The sequence below is a fragment of the Dromaius novaehollandiae genome, chromosome 14, assembly GCF_036370855.1.
Source record: "Dromaius novaehollandiae isolate bDroNov1 chromosome 14, bDroNov1.hap1, whole genome shotgun sequence".
NCBI lineage: Eukaryota > Metazoa > Chordata > Aves > Casuariiformes > Dromaiidae > Dromaius > Dromaius novaehollandiae.
In genome coordinates, this window is record NC_088111.1 from 8,384,133 (window position 1) to 8,404,869 (window position 20,737).

At 40.0% G+C, this 20,737-nt stretch overlaps 2 protein-coding genes across 3 annotated transcripts in view; both read right to left on the reverse strand.

Moving 5' to 3' along the window:
- Positions 1 to 575: 575 nt before the first annotated feature.
- BHLHA15 (basic helix-loop-helix family member a15) lies at positions 576 to 5,398 on the reverse strand. 2 transcript variants are annotated; one of them, XM_026116169.2, is made up of 3 exons: positions 5,165 to 5,398; positions 4,280 to 4,468; positions 576 to 2,280 (listed from the first exon to the last, which is right to left on the reverse strand). In XM_026116169.2, the coding sequence occupies exon 3, from the start codon at positions 2,063 to 2,065 to the stop codon at positions 1,532 to 1,534; it is 534 nt and encodes a 177-aa protein (XP_025971954.1). In that variant the 5' UTR covers positions 2,066 to 2,280; positions 4,280 to 4,468; positions 5,165 to 5,398; the 3' UTR covers positions 576 to 1,531. The 2 variants fall into 2 exon arrangements, with proteins under 2 accessions (XP_025971954.1, XP_064376311.1); XM_064520241.1 differs by lacking the exons at positions 4,280 to 4,468; positions 5,165 to 5,398 and adding an exon at positions 3,992 to 4,273.
- A 2,255-nt stretch (positions 5,399 to 7,653) lies between these two features.
- Positions 7,654 to 20,737, reverse strand: part of LMTK2 (lemur tyrosine kinase 2) — a 45,313-nt gene continuing 32,229 nt past the window's right edge. The window contains exons 10-14 of the mRNA XM_026116115.2: positions 19,562 to 19,711; positions 16,386 to 19,299; positions 14,911 to 15,046; positions 12,938 to 13,186; positions 7,654 to 11,805 (exon numbers count right to left, since the gene is read on the reverse strand). Coding sequence (XP_025971900.2) covers positions 11,777 to 11,805; positions 12,938 to 13,186; positions 14,911 to 15,046; positions 16,386 to 19,299; positions 19,562 to 19,711 — 3,478 coding nt within the window. The 3' untranslated portion in view covers positions 7,654 to 11,776. The remainder of the gene's footprint in view (positions 11,806 to 12,937; positions 13,187 to 14,910; positions 15,047 to 16,385; positions 19,300 to 19,561; positions 19,712 to 20,737) is intronic.

Below are 20,737 nucleotides of genomic sequence, written 5' to 3' on the forward strand. Positions count from 1 at the left end.
AAGTCAAGGAGGCAGGATCCAAATCCTTTCTCTCCGGTAAGAGAGCCACACATCTGAAACACACTACACTGTTGTACATCATACCTGCAGGTAGCTACGGTGGAGAAGAATTCTCGTCCCTTGTGGGCCTGCCTGTGAAACCTTACACTGTGGTCCAAATGAAATCGCCACACTATCAGCCCTGCCGGAGCAAAATAAATAGCATGTTACAAACTATTAAGGGCAGCAGTTCTCTTCAGTCCCCTTCACTGACAGATCTGCTAAACCCTTCCTCAGCCACCTTCTCTCCTTGAATAGCTCTAGTTAACAGGGGGAAGGACTACTTAAGATGCTGTATCAATCCCACAGGTGCATGAGATCCCAAATTCTACCTTCACTATCCACACCACAGAGCAGCAGTTGTCCTGCCACCGTAGGATATGAAGAGCTGTAACACAAGGGCTTCACATGCAACACAGTTCCAAAAAAGGGCAGGTATAAATATTCTTCAGGTATAAAAACAAGATAGGAAATGAGAGTTTCTCAGTCACATAAAATTTTTTAGAAAGAGATGGGAAATGGGAAAAAAAAGCTCCTTGTCCTGTTTGAAGAGCTCCTCCTTCATTTATTGTATTTCATAATATCAGAATCTAGCACTAGCCCAGAAAAAATCCAGAGTATGCTGCAAGCTTTATTAGCACATAATTTGTAATTGATAGATCATTGTCTAACTTGTGACTGTACTAAAGTCTTTTTATCACCATTTTTGTGAAGATCATAAGTAACTTGCCCATTATTTAATATGTGTATTACCACAGCACCCAACGACCCACTAAAGACGAACTCCATGAGGCTGGATGCTTTAGATACAGACAGAAAAATGTCCTTACTCTAGAGAGCTTACAGTCTAAGACAGTTTTGTAAATGCTTACATTAACAAGTACTTTCAAGTGTTTATCATGCTCTGCAACATTCAAAATTATACTGCACGTTTTAAGTTCAGTAATACACCCCTGTGTTTGGGACCCCGTGAAAGTAAAAGGGAGTCTTCCACTGATTTCAGTGAGCTTTGGAATAGATCCAAAAACTCAAGATAAACATTCAGATTTAGTGGCTGGTTCACACGTATACCACTTCACTCAACAGGTTCGTCATGATTTTTAATCCTCCTCAGTAGCAAGATAGTTAAGGAAGAATCAATTCATTAAATGGCTGGCAAACAACATTACAGCCAAGTACAAGTGAACTCCGGTGACACAGGGCTTAAACACAACTCACAATGCTTCTAGGGAGGGTAATTTACAGAAGTTACTAAATCTTTACTTTCTGCAATTCAACTATAGTATCACAGGATAAATTCCCAAACCCTGAGGCGCCACAGAAAAATATCCCTACATAATTTTTATGTGCAATATGAGCTATAACCACAAGTACCACCCGTTTGTCTTTTTAAGGAAAAAAGAACAATATGGAGAGGCAAAAACAATCTCTTAAAAACTCTAGGTACTGACATGTGCCATCAGGCAGGAAGGAAAGAGACTGAAGGCAGCAGCTAACTATAGCTGCTTTGCCTGAAGCTATGAATCTGCGTGGAATGTTTTTTCAGATGTTCCTCATGTTCACCATCCCCATGCTCCTGTTGGTAATGCTGCTGCAGTTTGGATCCACTGGTCCCCCCCATCCCTTCTGCAGCTGGAAAATGTCCATTGGACATATTGAGTATAATGGAGGTCAAAGATTTAATGTAATTTTTGGCCAATGTTAGAGTCTCTATTTTGGAAAGCTTATTCTCAGCTCTCACATGGGGGATCACCTCCCGCAAGGCCTGGAAAGCGTTGTTGAGCTTGTGCATTCTCTGCCTCTCACGTTCATTGCTTTCCAGTCTCCTCAACTGCCTGTCTTTATTGCTCCAAGCATGCCTGGCTCTGGCTGCAGTACTCTTGCTGCTCTCCTTGCTCCCCCCGCTCCGCCTTTCTTTGTGTCGCAAGCGTTTCACCAGTTCTTTTTTTCTCACTGTTGACTCCTCAGAAAACGCTTCTTTATCAACAGTAAGCCTTTGCTTCTTTCCTTTGGTTTTATTCTTCATGTTTCCACTGACATTCCAGCTTGATCACCCTTAAATGAATCTTCTGGTACTAAGACACCAGAATCTTTAAAGGTTGCACAGTTCCATGCTAAACAAATGCTTGGATACAAGTTTGAGATGTTTGTTTACTTGCTCAGTACTGGAAAAGCATCATCAGCTGTTTTAATTCAGCAGTGTTCATTTCAGGAGCTGCGAATGCTGTTAGTCAAGGTGACCTGTGCAGATGAACAGAGGAGAAAATCCATTTTTTAGAGAACAACAAATACTCCTTCCATTGGAAGGAAGGAAGGGGTTACAGATGGTGCAGAGGCCAAACTAATCGAACCACTGAAACAAAGGTGCAGTGAACATCACCTACTGCTGTCCTTGGGTATGGAAAGCCAAATGAAAAACAGACATCTCCCTTTACTTTCTCATAAGTATGCCACAAACTGGAAAGGTCTCTCTTCTCTAAGAAAACAGTCTCCAAGCTCATCCAGCAATGACCATCTGTTTGTATGTCTACTAGTATGTTTTAAACTGAAGCCAAATTGTTTTTTGCAGTGTGCAATTGGATTTAAAACCAGTATCTCCATTTCATGTATCAAATTGATGGCATATGCAAATAGTGCTGAAGTCACTGGGTAATCGCTGTGCTGGAATCATCGCTGGAATCATCCTCAGATGGTAGATGGTAGAAATACTGGCCAAATTCTCCTCTCAGCTACATTGCTCTCATTAGTCTACATGCAAAGAGGATTTAGGCAGCCGTGACACATGAAAAAAACCACTGATAACAACTACATAAGTATGCGATACTAAAGCAAGATCTGCCCTCAGAGAAAATGGGACAGATATTTAAAAAACACAATGAGATGCTGCTTGTCCAATTTAAAGACCTCAATGAGCAGGGAAAAAAAAGAGAAAAAAAAAGACTGTGGGAAGAGTGAACCACAAACCACCATGAGCAAAACAGTCAATTAGGTTGGATAACACACTGCCTCTGTTTTTTTGATCTCAGCTGTTTCTCTTTTCTCCCAGCTCTAATTACCACAAATTATAATAAAACCACACACTGCATCATCATACACACACAGATATACATAGAAGTATTAGACAAAAGCCTCAAACTCTGACTAAAAAAGTAACTTCTCCTTGAGCTCCTGGTAATCCGCTTTTTGTGGGAATAGCTTCCCACCATGTATATGTATGAGCAGTCCACTAGAGGGAAACATGACACACACACACTCACATAGCAGCTCAGGCGCTTCTCTTAAACATATTCTCCCCCACATTACCTTGGAAATCTGGTCTAGCCGCCACCACACACATGAGCAGAGATCCGCACACTTCACTGTGTGTGTTTCTGCACACACAAGCTAAGCGAAGGAGAAAGGAAAACAAGGAGGCCAGCTACTGTCACGAGATTAGCAGCCCTCAGCTAACGACTTTTTTCTTCTCCACCCAAGCCCCTTCATTCCACAGGTCAGTGTCTTTGCTTTATCATTTACTTTCACGTCTCGTCCCTGAGGCGCCAGCTGCACCTGTTACGGATAGCTCCAGCAGCTCTTCCTTGTTGATGGTCTTCCCAGCTCTCTTAGTTCTGCCCTTTAAGGCTGATATACAGCTGGGAGAAAGTCTAAGTATCAATTACACCCAGAAGAAAGCAGTCAATTTTAAAGGTGTCACCTTAGGTACAGCAAGAGATAGAGCGGAAGCAGACCAAGCATTTGGATGCAGCATTAATGGGGGTTTCATTATACACTCAAAAGTAGAATCTCGCCTTTCTGATACGATGGAAAGCTGCTGGGAGAAAGTACTTCCCTCTTTCACCAACAGTCAAATAATGGTGGGGTATAACTGCAGTTTCTGCCCCCGTACGATAACAGCAGTGCAGTATTTACTCTCCAGTTTAATCAGAAAGACACAGCAACGCCCCTTCCTCACATGTTAGCATGGCAGATGATGGGCAGTGAAGTTTTACCATCCCACCAAGCCCAGATGCTCTGCCAGCACCAGGTTTGAAGACAGCAGCCTCACAGCAATCTTTCCTCTAGCATCAGTGGTCAGTATTGCCACGACTCCACGTATTTCCAAAACGCTTCTGCTTTCTTCCAGTCCACCTACACGTAGAAGCTTAAGACCGAAGTCATAAGAAAACATGTATATTTATTCTGATGCTTCTAGGTAAGAGCGGTTAGGGAGTTGGTGAGCCAACAGAAAATACAAACCAACCCCGGCCACAGGTGCTCAGCAGTCCCAGCACCGGACGTCATCCGTCAGCTGCAGGCGGTGAGCAGGTCTCGGGGAATCACCGCTTCTGCTCTCGTTTCTTCAGGGCATCTTCAGCCACTCTGCTCTCACGACGACTCAGCTCACTGCCCGTGCAGGCCGTCCTCGCCGTTCCTAACTACCCGGATTCAGCTTTGCCAGGAAAGGGTGGGAATTCACAGAGAAGTTTGGTTAGGGAACGAGCCAGGCCAAGAGAAAGAGAGAGAGACAGCTCCAAATAGTCCGTTGTGGGCACCAAGAAACCCTAGGGACACACGGGTATCTTGAGCAAGAAAACAGGACCAAAGCCAAGCGTTAGGATTTACCCTGGACTTCCCGTCCGTCCAGCTTGCCGGGCAGAAAAGGCACAACCAAAGGACAGAGAGGCAAAGGCAGGCACAAAGACCGGCCGATTTCTGTTCTCCTGTGCGAAAAGTGCTGTTTGGAGATAAGCAGACGCGCAGCTGCTCTTTGACAGGGAAACGGCCGGCGGGACTTGGTGAGGAGGGTCGCAGAGCGGCCGGCGAACAGGCCGAGAGAGGGGAAGCCTCGGCGAACCGAAGGAGCTAGAAACGGCAGGTCGAGAGGAGCAGGCGGGGTGGACAGGTGTAAGAGGATACTTAGGAGGCTGAGGTTTGCTGTCAGATCACCATAACCCCCGAGAAACCGCCTCAGGGACGCAGAACCAGGCTCCCCGCGACGCCGCGGGGACAGCACGGCTATGCAGGGAGGAAATACAGGAGCGAGAGACCAGCGCGGCCGAGAGAAACCGCAGGGAGAAGCCAGGAGCCGCGAAGCGCTTCCAGCCCGGCGCCCAGGGGCCGGGGCCGCGCGCCTCCCGCGACTTACCGCTGAGGAGAAGGTGCCCGGAGCCCGGGCAGGGGCTGCGGGGGCGGCCCGTGGGGCGGCCTGGAGCCGCAGGGGGAAGCCGCCAGGGCGCCCCCACCCCGCCCTGAGGGGAGAGACCGGGCACGAGACCGGCCGGCGCGGGCAGGTCGCCGCCGCGCGTCCCGCGCTGCCTGAGGCGGCGGCGGCCCCGAGGCGGGAAGGCGGCGGCGGCCCTGAGGCGGCGCCGCCGGCAGGTGGCTGCGCGGCCGCCGCGACACGTCGCTTTAGCGGCGGCGGGGGCGGGCCCGGGCCGGGCCGGCGAGGTGAAGGTCCTCAGCGGCCTTCCTCGCCTCCACGGAAGCCGTAGGCACTTTTTTTTTTTTTTTCTCTCCTCCTTTAAAGGCCCCTGGTGGAGACGGGGCTGCAAGAGCTGACAGATCTTCGCTGCAGCTGCCGTACAGATCAGCAACGGCCAGGTGATGGCTAGAACCACAGCACCTCATCCCAAACCCGCCTTTCTAAAACGCAATAGGGGAGAAAACTTACGCTCCGCTCTGCACGGTTAACGCCTCTCCGAAAACATGATCCACGTTTTAAAGTGCTTCCACATCAAACAGCCTGTGCGAAGCTGGGAGCCCCCCAAGGCTCACGCACCCTCTCCATGCCGCCCTGCTCCAGCAGCAGCAGGTCTGCCAGTCCTGCGGTTCCCAGCCCCACGCGTGTGGGGAAGGAGCAGGCCCACACCGCCGGCGTGCTCCCATAGCCACACGCTGAAGAGCACAGCATCGCAAGCGGCTTCATACAGGCAATAGATTTTCCACATGCCACCCAGAAATAAAAGCAAAAAAACAAAGCACCACCTGACTTCAGTCATTTTACAATAATGAAAGAGCCTAAAAGCTCTGCAGAAGTATTCCAGCCTTCCTCTCCTGCCCCAAATTATTTATATATATAAACTGGGGCGGGGGGGGGAGCATATGGTAAAGACCTCCCTATTCCCTTTTCAGTGAAAAATTGCAGTCTTAAATCCTAATAGTATCTTAACACAAGCACCGAAGGCACTTGGGAGCTGTGCTGCAGCCTGCCCTTCGGGAGGGGCTGCTCTACAAAACTGCAAAGCAGCCGCATCTGAAGCAGCACACAGTCATGTTTGTGGGAGCCAGCCACGGGCTCCAGGGTTTCCTCAAACAGCTCATCCATGCCCAGATAAATCATCACAGCTCCCCTTTGCAAATCTGAGGTGCTGGTTTCACCTGAGGCAGTGTTTGCTTGCCTTCAACGTTGAAAGGGTGAGGTGTAACTAAAATCCAGCCTGGCTTCGCAGCACTGATCTGCCAGGTTTTGGGGTCTTCAATTAAGACAAAGGTGCAGTCAGGGAGAGCACCCCAGCAGCAGACTGAGGGGTGGTGCTGGCACCAGGCTGGTGGAGGCTAAGCCACACAAAGTATAAATGAGTATTTTCACTGTAGGAGGGGTAAGTTTAGTACTAACTTCAGTAGGTGAAGTGTCCAGGGGTGGAGGAGGAAAAATCTGGCTCAGTTCTCCGTTCTGCCCTGGACTATGCAAGTTATCATATTGCCTGTGTGACAAAGACCCAGAGACAAAGCACTTCCATCCTGTACAAGATGGTTGGTGATGATGGAGATTGTGAATATTCATATTCTTTGGTAGTAGGTTCTGTATGAGATGACCAGTAAGTGCCATGGGATCTTTGACATCTGTTCTTGGTAGTGATCAGTGTCAGTCCTGTAGTTATATTTTACCTCATTAGGTCACCTTGATATCAGTTTCTTGTTCCAAGGTTTCACCAGTTGCCAGGACTCAGAACAGCTGTGATAGGACAGAGGGCTTGTACAACAGTCTCCATTAACTACTTACAGTATGTTTCATCATAATCTTAGCAGTTTAACAGGTTAAGAAGAAAACACCAGTCTCTCCCTCCTGCCTCAGGTAGTGCCAGGAGTTAAGTAATCTGAATCTCATGTGAAAGAAGTTACCAATATGCAGAAGTACTTAATTTACCTGGAGATCTTCAGTTAGTTCAGCACATGATTTAGATTTAAAAGAAAAAGGAAAAAAATCTTACTCCTCTTCTAGAAATAAACTCAATAAATTGTGAGAACATACACCATTAATCTGTTCTCTGAAGGGTACTTACAAACTGTGAAATCTTCACACCCCTCCTAGAAAGGCTGAGTTATAGCAATAAAAGCAATAATCAATTTTAAAAGTTATGTTCCGTTTGTATTTTGAGTATTGCTTCTCTACTGACAGCATATACATGTCACCTGCTGGTCAATCAAGGGTGACACCAGAAGAAATTAGAGGGTGACTACACTATTTAATGAAGACTCATTTGCAGAGACTGGGGCTTTGAGCATTTAAGGTACAAAAGTACTTTCTAAACCTCCGGACACTAACTAATATATGTTATGATAGCCAACTATACTATAGTGTAGACCTAATCCATTGTTGGTATCTGTGTAAGAATGAACAAACAGACAAAGAGATTATAAATATATAACTGTATTTTATTTTAATATTAAATATTTTTAAATTACAAGCAATTTATTGAATCACACTATGCATGATAATCAATATACAGTAGAAATTACAATTTAAAAATGTACACAATTTAAAGACATTTTGACCTGAAATTTCATTAACTATGATATATTGCCATAAACCTCATACCTGTATTAAATTACAATAGGAAAACCTCATACCTATGATTTTGTTACATAGTTTCTCATTTACAAATAGAATTAAACATTATATATACACACATCAGTACCATTTAAGTTACACCTACAACTGTGCAAGTTCAAACAATTTCATAAACAAAACTAACTGTAAGTCATATTCAAGTTTCTGAAAAACAGGCTGCTGGTATTACAAATACTTATTTTCAATAAGTTTATATGATGTTTGACTCTCCTCTAGATTTCTTCCAGTCTTGTACCAAAACCCATTAACATACACGGATATTTCTGTATGACTTAAAGCTGAAGTAATTTTGTACACTCCATTCTTATTTTAAGGCTATTTCTTATAAGGCTAATATACTTTGATTCCACCTTTTACCAACTTCAACAAAATAGCCATGTCACTAACACCTGACAATGCTGACATTTTAGCATAGTGCTTAATCATGAAAAAAAAAGTCCTCCTACCAACCAGCCTCCTCATGAAAAAAAGATTTAGTACTACATAAAAATCTGCTAAAAATACTGATAAAAAGAATGAGGCTTAAATGGCTTTCATTAGTGCATCGACGAGGATATGGAAAAAAATGTTTAATCAGTTTGTTTCCATGGAAATGGCAGTTTCCATAAATGCAGTTATACACGCAACTTATCTGCAGCTTTGGGATGTGGGAGCGTACAGGTGCTTCCATTAAAATCGAACACTTCTCACTTCATTAGCTTCTCACTACAGATCCTCATTTTTAACAAACCTCCTTAGGTAGGAAATCAGATCATTTAAGTAACTTCACTAGCCAAATTGAGACAATGCCTTCAGTATTTGAATAATCTAGGTTTTCTACTAGAGAAGGAATTGAAATGGAACCAGTCCTCATAATAAACCATTGAAAATAGATACATGTACTTCTAAAACAGAAACCATGCTTAGGTAGCTAGTGCAAGAAATTACATATAGTTTAATGTACGACTCATGACAAACTCCCTTATTAAAATGTAAAGTGTTGGAATTACTAATTTATCTTCATTGTGCAACTGACTGCTCAGTGGATTTATTTAAATATTGCTAGTAGTTGATCTAATTTTAACCATGTATTTTTTCCAAAAAAGGCCTTTTAGATTATTGTAATCCAGCCTACTGGATTACTGACATTAAAATCCATAGTTTAAGTGTGGTGAGTCAACTTTAAATATTTCTTTTTCTTCCTTGTATAGCTAAAAAGGATGTTAGCTTGCTTAGTACCATATGCATCCCAACCCACTCTGGAAAATATGCTCCTTTGGCAATTCATTACGAATGAGTCCATTTGGACAAAGGAGTAAACTTCCACTTCTATATCAGATTTTCTTTAAACCTTGGTAACTGGAGAACAAAAATCATAGATTTTCATTAAGCTAAGGAAATTCCTGATGTGCAGGATGAAATACTGCACATTTGTATGAGATTAATTCAAATATTTGACTTTCCAGAATTACAAGAAAGAAAAAGCACAGCCAAATTTGTAACATTCAGCAGAATAAGCTTTTATTTAACCTTGAACTGTGTTCTAAATCAAGCCATTCAAAATTAAGGTTGAACTCCAGGTCTGATACTTTAGATTTTTCGCTACATGTAAGGCAGATAAGCCCACACATTCTTTGCAGACCATTTAGAGTTTAGTTCTTAGGTTTGAATTTTCCTGCTTAATTTCTGATAACATGAGAATTATAGAACACAGATGAGATATCTTAATCTAGCTGTATCAAGGAATTTAGTGTTGGTATTATGGAATTAGTAAGCTATAATACTTTGTACACCAAGTCTATTACCTATATTTCAGCAGATATTAAGAGTAGCACACAGCTTCTTTAAGCCCTCTAAAGTACATACTGTAAGCATGTATTAAGAACTACTTGGCTTTCCCTCGTAAATCATGTGTTGGGAAGAGTCCATGAAAAATTCTGTTCCTCACTTTATACTGAAGTACAATTCTGACCAAGTTCTGAACCCGAGTGTCTCATCACAACAAGTCATCTCAACAATATATTGGCAACTTTAAATAACTTTCTATATCTAAATAATTCCCTTTTGATTGGTATGGAAAACCATTCTAGTCTTAAGGGCTAAACAATGCTGGGAAAAAAAATTAACTTTGTAGTCCTGTCATTTAAAACATACTTAAAAAAAAAAAATCAAAACATATATAGAGGTATACAACACAGAAGCTTAACACATCTGAAAATACCTAGTCCTTCCACGCTTTGTGTGATCAAAATTCTCTGCTGACTGGATATGAACACAGAAGCACTTGGACTAGCATTACACTGAAGGCCTGACAAAAAAAAGTTGCTAAAATACAAACTGCTTTAAAACCAAATAGACTGTTCCTGTCAGTGTTTCCCACAGATCCGTGGCCGCATAAGGCATTCCCGGAGGCTGGAGATTTGTTCCTCAATTGAGCTCACTTTGGGGTAGTAATTAAAGATTTTTTTCAAGCAATTTAGAGGATTAAATTAGCTAAATACATGGTAAAGTATGAAGGTTAAAAACAAAAGAAAAGAAAAAACACATGAGAAAACCCACATTGTATTCCCTTCCCTACAGACAACTTCAGAACAAACTCTATCTTGCCTCTTTGGGTCAGTGCGTATTTCAAGATGCACCATGGAGGCCTGCAGACATCTTAAAATAGGTCTGGCTTATAAAGGGTATGAAATATGAGCGCCAGTTGACTACCACTTTGGATCAAGACTTTATTCAAATGCTTGAATTATTAACCATTAATCTAATTCTCAATTGTAATAAAATCACTGAGAGGTAGATCAACCACAGGCCTCTGAATGGCAGCTCCAATCCGCAGTCAGGAGGAGAAAACAGAGGGCTTCGGAATTCATAGCATGAACAAGCGAAGGGCCAAGTATGCCTAAATCCAGTCTACAGAAATTAATCTTTTTAGAAAATTCATAATTTCCATACAGTTTTGTACTTTTCTTTGTACATTTATTTCGCCCTTTTCTCTCCAAAGCAGAAATTGTAATGAAAACTGGAAGGCCTTTAAGTATGATAGAGTCAAATGCTATTACTGTTTAAGCAGTCAGTAAGATCATATTCAGGAATGAAGAGACATCATCTCTCATCTAAAAATTAATTCCAGAGTATATCAGATATTCTTTTCCAGTTTCCTATAAAACATGAACACTAACAACTGATAATCATCATTTAGAAATGGTACTGAATATAAGATTTCAGCAAGTCTAACATAACACTCAGAAGTTATGTATGTTTTACAAGTACCGTGCATAGCAAAGGCTACAAAAAGGACAAATTAAACTGGATAACTGGGCCAATTCAACTTGTCTTATTTTCCTTGAAAAATTTAAGATTTTAATTCTGTACATCATCAGGAAATAGAGGAAGAATAATCCATAGTGCAATTGTAATAAGCAAAGTAATATGTAGTGATATCTTTTTGAATAAATATGGCTCACTACTGATCAACTATCATTCATACAGTTTCAGCAACACAGCCACCTGTTGCACAGAACAGTTATACACAAGTCTACAACAGGTGTATGTTCAAATAGGTAATGAACTACATGGAAAAATATAAAAAGAATATTATACAATCTCATACATAAACCAGACTGTAGTGTAATTGCTTTACTTATTTCTTAAATTATCTGAAAAATACTTCAAGTACTTGAAAACAGCGGCAGAATCATCTTTCAATGAAAAGCAAAATTGCACTGATTTAAAAATACATTACAAAGTTAAATACACATTCAAATTAATGTCCTGATTTAACATTGCTTTCAGTGTTCACTTTCATTTCTTAGTACTTCTTGATTACCTGCGCTACTCCAGGAGATCCAGAGTTTAGATAAAGAAGGTTCAGACACAGAGCATGTGTGTTCTATGTATGTAATATCCCAGGAAGAAGTTTTAATTCATCTAATCTTTTTCTCCATCTTCACTGCTTCCTATTAGGAGAGGAAAGGTCGTAAGGTACAGGGAAATTTTTCTGCATAAACTCTCACTTCTTCGCAAGACTTTTCCTAGAACTTGGCATTATGCTGTTTCGCACTTCCAAGTATTGGTTAATATTTCCCTAGAGCTTTCAACTACTGTAAACATTTGGTACACTTATACATAGACATCTGCTTAAATCACACAGCTCAATGTCACTTCTTAGGACACATACGGCAATGTAGTATCTCCAAAATAATCTCTTACCTGCAAGTTATTAAGCAGCAAACATTATCTAATCAGTAAGCACAATACAAGAACAATACAACTCTATATAACACTGATTACATTTAAGACATTGACCATCAGCAAGGCTCAACAATCAGTAATATTTACTTTTATAATACATTTTAATCAAGATTAATAATATGCTAAACTGATGTAAGTCTGCTCATTTTTTATTCTCATAACCAAAGATAAAAAGCTTAAGTCATTGTTAGAGGCAAGAAGCTTCTGTTAATAAATACTGCCACTACCCAACACTGCTATGAACAGATTTTGTCTCCCCTAACAGAGAGGCTATCCTACTCACAGATCTAGAAAACATGGTGCAATTCTTGATAGAATCTCAAGAATGCACTTCCTAAAAAGCAGTTATAAAGAGAAACTGCACTGTAGAATAAGTTTAGACAGCAATGGCAGCCAACATATTCCTAGCATCCTCACCCTCTGCAATAGAAATGAGTTGTGACCTATGACAAGGAAATAACAAGAATTATTAGCTCTCTCTTATTAAATTGCCACAGGGTGACAGCTATACAGAAATGCTTGAGAAAGGACTGCATAGATTTTATTTATATAAATATAGTACTAGTTTTGGGAAAAGAAAAATTGTGAGTTTGTCCTGTAAATATTCTAGAGCATATTCAACCACTAATTACTAGTGATTTGGATGCAAATAATCTCAGTCTAATGGGAAAGGTATGACCTACTGAAATGCAATATCAGATGCAACCTTTACAGAATTAAAAATATGCTTATAAATTAAGTATAAAATAGAACAATGTGTCATCTACATTGCTCACAGCGGTGCATAAAGCTTTTAATTTGTGGTTTTAAAGTAGTTATTTGAACTAAATCGCTTACCTCCTTGCTCTATATCTGAATCTGTAAGATGTGTAAGGGAAAAGCTTGCTATGTTTGCAGGAGATATAGAGAATCTGGAATAAGGTGATGAATGTGACCAGTTCTGTTCGAGAGTCCGGGTAGGTGGAGGTGGAGAGAAGTACTTTGATGACTGAAGAGGTGGTTTAGAGCTAATAAGGCTATTAGCTGCCTTTGATATAAAGGAGGGCTCTGGAGAAGAGAAGTCATCATCCCATTCAAAACCCCCACCTTAAAAAAAAAGAGGGGGGGGCCAACAATTTATAGTCACATAACATTACATATAGTTTTAAAAGCAAGTCCCCAAAGACTGCATTAACCCAAAACAAACCTTGTTATAACATTCCAGACAAAATCCCCTAAGCAGTAGGAACAACATTCATTATCACAGGATTACTGAAGATACCAGTGAATTTTGGAAGCAAAATCTAAACTTAGGAGGCTTTTGATATACCATACAGAAATCATAATAGAGCCTTAAAAACATTAACCCTGTCTTCTCCCCTCTCCCCCATGAAAAAATGTTACTCTTGTAGACACTGTTACTGACAACCATCAGAACTGGAAACTATAGCCTTCTATCTGAAAGTGGTTGGAGAACACTAGCTTTCAAAGCATAGAACATAAATTGTTAAGATAGATATTTTTTGACGCAGATTGGCCTATCTTTAAAGCACTTTCAGGTGCTCAGTTTTAGATGCTGTGTTTATCAGTATCAGTTTAAGACCTTATTACACTACATGCACACAAAAGTATTTACGTGCATGTTCTGAGGAGCTCTCACCGAAAAACTACAGATTCCCAGGCTAAGAGAATTAAAAGTTTGCTTCAAAAGCCAAAAAGGCCAAAGATGATCCAACGCAGTGAGAAAATATTACTTACCATATTCTAATATAGAAGTGTTCAGATAACTCAACTTCATTGAGAGACTGACTGTGGAGAGTTTATTATTTTATTTCCACTGGAACAATTACAAGCTTTTAGAAATCAAGAAGGTTGATGATTGCCATTATTTTAATAAACTGGAAGAGAGTTATGGTCTTAGGCTTTTGACTAAGGACATAAGGTACACAAGCATTCTGAAAAATCACACAAGAGATGAAAGAATGCTCCATCAAGTGGTTTTATGCTACTGCACATGCCTCAGTCTCTGCAGTTCATTGTACTACTAAATAGAAGAAAGGCTTAAGGGTACCACCTTAATGCAAACAGGAAGGCTAAAGAAGCACTTGCATTTTCCTGCAAGTGGGGGCAGGGGGAATAAAGAGGGAACTTTTGCAGCAACTCCTAATTTCTGGTCTTTAAGCATGGGGTACGTTTAAACATAAACAGAGAGGGGAGAGATGGGGGAAAAAAGAGGTCTGGAAGCTGTGAGAGAACAAACTGACAGGGAGAGTCAGCAGGAGACTGCACTTGCAACTGAGGTGCACAGCAACTCCGCAGCTGCATGACTGAGCTCACAGAACGCCAAGGCTAGCATCATGCACTTGTACTTGCAATTCTGAACAAAACCCAGCTGCTAAAGAAACTGAATCGCTTTGTTTTACTGAATCCAGATTTTGGCAGTACAGAAAGAGTCCTCAAAGTCTCATGAGTGCTCTAGGGAGATCACCTAGTAGCACTGGGATGCTGTGATATCCAGACCCACTCTCCAAGTCCAACAAGATCAAGCCAATCCTGTTCTAGTCATGGGGCTCACAAAGATTTGTTGTCCACAGTTGGGTTGCTTCTCAGGCTAAGACACACTGATCCATAAACAACCAGTATCATCTTCCAAACATTGGTAATCAGTAAGGCTAGTATCTGAGCCTAGCTGAAGTATTCCTTAAAAAGCAAACCTGAAGCCAAGATGGTGCATTGAACTTATGAATTACATATATTTTAATAGTAACATTTCATTAAAGCCACACATAAAACATTCTCAACTCCTGCTCTGTATAAATATATTCAAGTACCTTCTTCATCTGTTGAGCTTTCCGAATTCGTAAATCTGTTTAAGTAATTAAAACCCAAAGATGGAACAGGGGTGCTGCGAGAGCCTTGGCTGTTCAAGTCTGTTGCACGGTTTCCCAGCTCTTTAGTTGGTGTTTCCTAAGGCAACCAAAATAATTTATTTAACTCTTCTGTACACACAATGTACCCATACAGTTGGATCCTAGGGTTCCAAAACCACCTTATTTTCCATCAAATCTACTATGGAATTAAGTAGCCTGCTAGGATCTAGTTATTACCATACAAAAAAATTCAGAGTTGTAGACTAAGCATATACAAATACTACTGTCTACAAAAGTTGCACCAAATCTACATTAAAATGCATGCAAGAAATGATTATTTATATTACTTAGAATATAAAAAGTTTTAAAGGAACAAAGCTAAAATATCTTCCAATTAAACAGAAAATAGTTCTCTAATCAGCCTGTCACAGGTAGCTGTTTCCTATTAAAAAAAGAACTTGTTTAGTTCCATCTCCCAACTCCCCTCTCCCCCCTTAATCATGCTTAAAGATAAAGAAAAGACAGAACTTGTATGACTGGTATTTGAAGAAGTCAACATTTTATCAGTTACTGCAACAATAAGCAAGAGCTAAACAAAGAACACCTTAACACAACAGCTAATTTTTGCCTTCCCCTCTGACAAAGGCATTATTGTTCTACAGAGGCAAAAAAAACCCCAGAACACACTTGTTTTCTCTTCCAAAACACAATGATCCCTAGTATTTATATGCATCATCATAAGCAACATTTCCAAAGCCTGACAACGTGACTGTTCTTTTAAACTCACTTTACTAGTCTAGCTGCCATAATGTTAAAACACAGTGCTCTCTGTATCAAGTTACAGAAGTTTAAAATTGATAAAGCAAATAAGGGAAACATTATCTTAATGCTAAGTAATGCAAGATTTTTTTTCTTTTTATAGAGACATTTGAACTAAAATACCCAAAGTCCTCAAGCTCTTTAAACAGATAAACTAATTCTATAGTTACATCAGCAATTGGTAAGTAAAATTGTATCTGGTGCATAATGATGCTGGCTCCTGTATTGAAATTAAGTGCAGCTCTGTGAGCAGCATCAGAATGACATTCTTCAAGGGCAGCTTTCATTCAGCACATGCCATCAAGGCTCTAGAAGCAGTGGAGATTCAGGACTTGACAGCAAACACCCACCCCCACGCAAAACCATATTTCACTTTAAGTTCTACCATCAGCACACAATTGCATCTAGGTTAGAAAAAAAGATTTTTTTTCTTAGAAAAAGTTTTTTTTTTCTTAAAGTTTATTCTTTTTTCTTAAAAAAGAACCCACCTCACACATAAGACAACCTTATCAAGACAAAAAAAGTCATCTTCATAACAATGTATCTAGAAATATTACACTATTTCACCATGACTTGTTTAAAAAAATTATAGCTTAGTAATTAAAAAGAAAGGATACCTGATCAAACAGATAGACCGTGACATCATCGAAGAATGTTACAGCCTTTCTCTCATTTTTCCAGTGCTCAAGTTGACTTTCATTTTTAGGAGATTTTGGAAGTTTCAGCAAGCTTCTCAGATGCTTCCCATCATCCTTGTCAGTAAGTATCTCAGGTACTTGATGAACAGTTTCATCTTCACTGTCAGAACTCAGACTATGCATATGAAAAGTCCTCATGTCATCCTCAGAATCACTGTTTTCATCTTCTTCATCTGCATCATCACCATCTTCTAAATCAAGCATTCCAGAAACATCAAGTTTGCCGAGGTATTTTCCTTCAATATCTGGCTCTTTCAGTTTTGGACCTTCAGTGTGATAGAAGGACTTCTCGCTGTTACTTGAATCCAAAGGACCATGCATGTCATGTACTGACTTTAAGTCTCTGTGTGAAAGAAGTTCTGAGGTATTAGTGCCAACACAAGAGACACTTTTGTGAGAAGCCTCAGACAGTTTTATTTCATTCCTTACGTTATTTTCCACTGATTTTTTTAGTGAATTCATCGTTGCCTCAGCCCACTTATCAGGACACTCCTGTATCATTACATCTGTCTCTTGCATCTCTAGCTTGTGATTTAGTTCTAATTTTGTATTTTGATTATTGGTATCCTGGTATTTTCTTAGATCACGCTTTTGCTCTGTCTCTTCAAAACAGTAATCCTCAGTATTCTCTTCTCTGTTTGAGGAAACAACATTTGTAGTCTCTCTTGATAGATTTACAGTCTCTTCTGGTTTTTTATCCGGCTCAGAATCATTATCAGAGAAATAGGCAGAGTCTCTATATGAGTTTTGATTTCCACTTACAAAAATCTTTGGGGTCATTTCAAAATTGCTGTTTACTGCATCTACACAAGCTACTTCTGAAACGATTATGACTGGATTAGGAGGTAAAGCACTGACATTGCTGTCACTGACAGTACATAGTGCAGTATCTGTATTAGAAGCATCCTCAACAGTGATATGGGAAGTCCATTCTGGAGACTCCAGGTTCTCTGTTTCATAGCCACTGTCAGCAGGTTTATCTGGTGGCAAAAGTTTCTGAGGACTTTGGGCTTGTAAAGATTCTAAAACCTCATTTACATCTAAAGAATCCAAAGAGTCAGGTGTCTCTAAGGCTTGTTCTACAGTTTGTGTAGGAGATGAGCTGTCTTCTAAAAGACTATCCTGACTTGTACAATCTGAAGTAGCAACAGAAGTTAAGGTCATCTCTTCGGTAGCATCTTTACAGTTCTGAAAATGATTTGATGTTTCTTGTTTTTCCTCCAATAAACCTTCATCTTTTTTTGAAGTGGGTGACTTATTTTGCAAGTCTTTTTTCATATCTTCCTGATCATTACATTTTTCTCTACCAAAATTACCTAATGTTATTTCATCAGAATTAATAAGCATTCCAGGTTTTATTTGTCCCTCACATTCCATCTCAAGTGCAACACCATAATACGGATTGTTTCCAATATTATGATTTTTGGCATTATTGAACAGCTCTTCTTGACAGAGACTATCAATATTACAGGGCAAGACTTCACTGACTTCCACATTTAACAGTTTTCCTTCATCCTTCAAATGGGAAGGATTTACATCCTCATCATGTGACTTATGTGCTACAGATGGACTAGAGGGTGCCTGCATCTCTACAGTAATCTGAGAGTGAGAATTTAAATCTTTATTTATTGTCAGTGGGTTAAAATTTTCATCTTTCACAGTATTAAGATTTTCCTGTATTAAAGAAAAGACTGGTGCATTTTCAGCCAACATAGCTGCAGGCTCTACAGAGTTCCTATTTGAGGTTTCTAATACACTTTTTAGAACAGCTTCTGGTTTTTGCCTGAAATCACTGCTGGTTTTGTTAGCCAATATCCCCGTTAATAACTTTTTCTCTTGAAGAAAAAAGAAATTATCAGTAAGTTCTTCTAAAGCTACCAAGCCAGACTGCTTAGAGATATTTTCACAGAAGGAAATGGTTTCATTTTCACAGCTAGAACGCTCCTTCTCAGAAGGACCTACTGCATTTATAACGCCCATGTTTGAGTTTAAAGCAGCTGGTTTAAAATCTTTAGGAATATCATTCATTTCAGCTAAGCCAAATATATTTCTATTCATCAGTTCTTCTGATCTGTCAACATCATTAAAGATATTCTGGAAAGGACTTTCTGGACTATCAGCGGCAGGCAAAATTTCCTCTTTAGGATCTGTACTATAGTGGAAGAAGTCTCCATCAGTACTGGATTCTTCAACATCAAGATCCCTGAGAACCATGAAATGAGAATTTCTGTCTTGTAGAGCTTCTTGATGATCAACTTCTGTAGTTAGTACAACTGATTGGTTATCAAAATTCATGCTGCAGCCGCTACCTTTCTCTTCTAATTGGATATAGTAGTCATTTCCAACAGAAAGTTTGTGGGCATCAAACACAGGTAGCACCCCAGGGACAGCAAGTGATGTTTCCTGACCACTTTCATCTTGTGCTCCCGGCCCGTGCTCTGAAAGTGACCTCTCAAAAACCTCCACTGGAAAGAAAATATTTGTGTATGTCATTGCTTCATCAGGATTCACATGACCACATTCATCAAAATGATCATGCTTAGCTGCCTCCCAGATGTATTCAAAGCTGAGACCCTGGCTTGTTTCAGTTACAGTAAGAACTTCTTCCATTTCATGACCAAGTCTATCTCCTGTGAAGTGATCTAAGATTGGAAAAGCAGAATTATTTGTCTCTCTATTTGAGGCATTTGGTTTAAGAGCATTCCACTGCTGCTCAAAATCAATCTCCGAGTCCCTTTGGCTTTGCATGCGAAGGTAAGTTAAAAGTCTATGGACTTCTTCTGCTGTTGGTCTCTTTTCTGGAGGTAGCCAGCAGAACTGCAGAACCTCATACCTATACAAAGAAGAAACATGTTTCAATAGGTTCCACACAAAAGAGGAATTTATAAGAATCAGATATGTAATGAACTGAAGGGCAACAATTAGTATTACTAGCATGAATTTCCACCCATAGCAACTCTTTCTACTTTTATCTAGGGTTTCTTTGCCAGCAACATGATTTCATGCAGCAATTTTAATGTATTTCTAAAAGAACTGAGTAACCTGAGAAACTTGTTCAGCAGCTCTAGGAATGAATACAAATTAAAAAGAGTTACCATCTATCAGAGTATGGCTGTTCCAGATGTGGCTTGAAGAGTTTAACCTGCTTCTCCTTTATGACATGGAGAAGGACTTCCTTGTCAGAGAAGTCTGAATAAGGCTGAGCAGCATTCTCAAAAAGCTCCCATAACGTTACACCCAGTGACCTGAAAAAGAGCAGTGAATGACAGTACGTTTACATTCTGAGGACTGTTTTCAAGTTGCTTTGCTAAGAAAGTAAGAATTATAGAAAGCATAACTGGCAAAAATGGAACAAATACCACTTTCCCACTAGCTCCACAAAAACTTCAGAACTTGTAAACCCGTTTCAGCTGCATCTGACAGAATGGTAGAAGCCTCAAGAACAAAGTTCATTGAAGGCAACGCCAAGGCAGGCATCAAAGACTACAGGCCTCAAATAATTCAACTATGGAAGAGGCTTCTACATACTAAAAAGTCAGCATATGCATGTTTAGAAAACAGAAACGAGGAAAAAGCCTTACAGTTAGCCCACCAGTAGGAAAAACTTTGATCAGAAATCACAGGCATGAGTCAAACCACTAGGAAAAACAATCTTTGTTTCAGTACTTAAATAAGTACTTATTACATTGCATATTTAATAATAAAATTACTTATTTTTAAGCTGTAATAATCAGAAGCTTTTTTGCTCAGTGCTGTATACATACTGTATGCAATGCTAATCACATTTTCAGTGGTTAATGTTGATGCTGATTTTGGGGCAACAACTTCTTGTTCAAAATGCAAAAAAATTGATTCTGCATGCATAGCACAGTTTAGACTGTAAGGGGTCTCTGAAGGCCAGCTAGTCCAAAGCCCTGCTCAAAGCAGGTCTGTATTCGTGAGGCTAAAATCCCAGTTTGGAATGCTTAAAACCTTAGTTCCTTGCCATTTAGATGAACTGCATGATCTGATGATCTGTGCTTGAAGGATGCAAAGAGATCAGTATTTAGACCATTTCTGTCTATCCTGTCCTCTAACTTAACAAATAAAACCTAGCCTACTATTCAATAACCTTAGAATAAAAAAGCAGGAATTTAACTACAATATTTTCAGAAATGTAAGTCTAAAAGCCAGCTTCCCTTTGAGAACTGAAGTGGAACTTGGTGACTTCAAAAAAATTTCCTCTTCATTATTTTTTCCAGCCTTTTTCTCTATTAACTCTTTGATAATAG